This window comes from Brassica oleracea, chromosome C9 (assembly GCF_000695525.1).
Source record: "Brassica oleracea var. oleracea cultivar TO1000 chromosome C9, BOL, whole genome shotgun sequence".
Classification (NCBI taxonomy): domain Eukaryota; kingdom Viridiplantae; phylum Streptophyta; class Magnoliopsida; order Brassicales; family Brassicaceae; genus Brassica; species Brassica oleracea.
Genome location: NC_027756.1, coordinates 6,035,130 through 6,038,893, shown reverse-complemented (window position 1 = coordinate 6,038,893; position 3,764 = coordinate 6,035,130). Strand labels below are relative to the sequence as shown.

Below are 3,764 nucleotides of genomic sequence, written 5' to 3'. Positions count from 1 at the left end.
GTAAGGGATTAAAATAACAATGAATCAAAAAGTGACTTTATGGATTGAAATTTTCATGATATATATATTGTGAGATGATATTGTTAGAATTTATAGGTGGCACAGAAGGGGGAGACTAATGTTTTTCTCCTTTGTCTGTGCTCATATATCAGAATCTAGAGATTCAATATCAATACTAATTTAAAAAGAAAATGTTTATTTTTGCTATAATGTTTTTAATCATAACCCCCATAAACTGATATGGTTTTCTAAGAACATAACTAATGGGGTTCTTAACGAAATATAATAAACTGTCTCTTAACTTTTAACTAAAAAATTTTTAAGAACCGGTTCTTAGTTTTTTTAGTTAAAAGTTAAGAGACGGTTTCTTATATTTCGCTAAGAATCCACCCTAAGAACCCCATTAATCATGCTCTAGCCGCCCGGGGCGCCCGTCACCCTTTCACTCTTTTTATCGTCCTTTCTATTCTTGATTTTTATTAGGATGCGCCCATTTCACGTCAAACATGCTTCTCAATTCCATTATGGATGATCATTTAAAACAAAAATCAATTCAATAAACGTGAACAAATTCTAAGTTGAAAACAAGATGGACATGTATATAAGAACATGATTATTGAAAGGTTCTTACGATGAAGTTCTTAGCGGAATATAAGAACCCGTCTCTTAACTTTTAACTAAAAAAAGCTAAAAACCAGTTCTTAAAACTCTTATTTAAGAACCGGTTCTTAGCCTTTTTAGTTGAAAGCTAAGAGACGGGTTCTTATATTCCGTTAAGAAATCCACTCTAAGAACCCCCAATAATCATGCTCTAATATTTTGTAATATGATTGCATGAGCTGCATCTAATTCTAAGTTTATATTTACTTTTGACTTTTGAAAACAAACATATATATGTTATATATATTAGACTCGGAAATGTATACTATATAGGCTAGAGTCTTTTTTTTTTTGAACAACCATAGGCTAGAGTTTAATGTTGAAAAGTAGTCGCTATGTTATCATTTTCTATTTGCAGTCAATTATCTTTTTAATTTCCGTCATTTTATATCTCTAGTAAATGTATACGTATGTATGATTTATTGTATGATATTACACCCTATAGGTTTCATCATGATTCAATTCTTATATCGCGAGTAGAGGATTGCTTTTTATATCATTTAGTTTTTGATCATATCTGATACGCCGTTTAGGATCGTGTGATTAACTAACACAGTTTGTTTACCACCAAAAAAACTAACACAGTATAACATAAATAGTAAATGGCATTCAAAGATTGGAAATACTTCAAATTCATCTATATACTGTGGAACGAAATACGAAGTAACTAAAAAATAATAATATGCATAACAGTCGGAAGTGTATATATGTAGTTATTACGTAAGATTTTACTAAAGCTTGAAACCCCACTTGCGTGGCATCTTACGAAAAAGAAAGAAAGACCGATTATTTGTACTTTCGTTGCATGTGATAGACTTGGTCATCAACAATAATAAAGCAATTCAATATTCTTCAAAATTTTGAGCCAATAAGTGATTGGATTAGACATGTATGTATTACGTACACATGTACATATAGTACAAAGGAGTGTATTATATGTTGTAGAATGTAGACAGATACTTCGAATGTTTGGTGATAGGAATGTGTTATACAACTAGAAAATTTATAATTCATTTTATATACACAATCTCATATTGAGCAATAACTCACTGATAAATATATTAGTATGAGAACAATTGATGTTTTGTGTACTATCTAATCGAAGTCTTATTTAATGTACCACTAGATTCTTACCCGCGTTGTACGCTGGTTATATTTTTTATTTTAAATTATTTGAATTTTTAAGTTCCTTTTGTATAATCAAATAAATTATTATTTTGATTATTTTATTAAAAATATTTAAATTTCGTGATAAATAATATATTAAACATTTCATTTTATTTTGATTATATTTTAAGTTTTGATTTTCTATTTTCTATTTGTAACTATATACTGAAATATATTTCAAAATGTTAAATAAATTAATTTTGAAGATATGAAGAGTAGACTAATACACATTGGTTTGCCTTTCCCACCACCTGGTTTTCCACCGTTATCTATCTGGCTTCCGCTGCACCTGCCTTGTTTTCCACCGCCCTGAAACCGAAATTCAAAAACTTTCGATTTCTACAGTCTTCAACCGATACAACAGACCCCTGATGGAACCAGTCATGGTTCCCAACTAGATCTGTATGAAATTCCCTACCCTGCCGCTGGGGTTTACTGTCAGAGTACAGTCTGGTTCTCTTCCAACTACCTTCCACTAAGGTTCTTCTTCGAACGCATCCCCAAGCTCTCGCTGCTACAAGTCTACTGTCGAAGTACAGTCCCTCTCGCCACAATACCTTTTCACTAAGGATCCTTATCAGTTTACTCTTCACATACAACGATGGCTCGACGTTTCTCTCATATGGAAAAGGAAAAGTGGCTCTCATCCTCCCCTCGACAAGAGAAGAAAGCCCCGATTCAGATCCCGGCCATTAATCGAGCAAATCTCATTGATGAACACAAGTTTACCCTCATAGGGAGAGTTACTAACCCTGCAATCCAGAAGACCAGAGCCCTTGTGGACTTCTTTCTCCAACATTGGCAAGTTGTAGGCTCCTTTACGGGCAGAGACCTTGGACCCCTACTGTTCCAGTTCACCTTCGAGTCGGAACAAGAATACAAGCCATTCTATCCCAAGCACCTTACCACTTTAAAAGATGGATGTTCATCCTCCAACGTTGGGAGCCCATTGCTCTGACCAGTTCCCAGCCTTCATCCCCTTTTGGATAACCATTCATGGCATTCCCCTCCACTACTGGACTAAGGAGGCTCCAGAAGCCATTGGCGAAGGTCTAGGACTGGTTGAAGCTACTGATGTGGTAAAAGGAAGGGGTAGGGTCCATATTAATGGCCTCAAACCCCTTGAAAAGTTCCTTGATATTAGCCTAGAGGGTGAAACTAAACAAGTTGAGCTCGAATATGAGAAGCTTGACAAGCACTGCTTCTCATGTCTCTCTCTGTCTCATGAAGTCAAAGACTGCCCCTCAAGGACTACCAACCGAAATACTTCAGACCAGAACTTGGGAATCTCCCAAAGACGTACGTTGGAACGTATCGAAGAAAACAGAAGGAGAGCTGATAATCGCAAACAAGCAAGGTTCACACCCTACGAGGATTCGAGGAATCATAGGAGAACTGATCACTCTCAGGGCAACCAAGGCTATTATAACGAGCGCCCTGAGAATCGCAATCATCACTACGATGGTCGCAGAGAGCACCTACCTGACAGATCACTCTCGAATAGATCATTCTCTGCAAACGAAATTAGAGAAAGAGACATAACAAGATCCAGAGAGCCTACTGATACACTACCACCCATTAGAGAGACCTCGGATGTCTCTCTCAGATCCCGTGGAATGCGCTCAGCAAATCCTCCAGTTAAGAATGTTTGGCGCCATGTCTCAGGAGATCGGGAGAATGGACGACACTCTAACTCGGTCCAATCTCAAGTGTCTCACACACCATCTCCCCTCCCACCACGTGAGCGGATTACTTCATCTAATATCACGCCACAGGGCACGCCCCGACCCGCTGGTGAAAAGTCTGCAACTCCATCTGCAAGACGCTCAGCTCTCGAGCGATTGTCTGATGGAGACACTAATGCCTCAACGGGAGAAAGACGCTCAGCGTTGGCTCGCATCTCCACTCCCCCCCACCAGGGTCCCTCTACTACATAA

At 37.5% G+C, this 3,764-nt stretch overlaps 1 protein-coding gene across 1 annotated transcript; it reads left to right on the top strand.

Moving 5' to 3' along the window:
• Nucleotides 1-2,744: 2,744 nt before the first annotated feature.
• LOC106314203 (cyclin-dependent kinase 11A-like) lies at nt 2,745-3,764 on the top strand. The gene has a single exon (XM_013752122.1). The coding sequence runs from the start codon at nt 2,745-2,747 to the stop codon at nt 3,762-3,764; it is 1,020 nt and encodes a 339-aa protein (XP_013607576.1).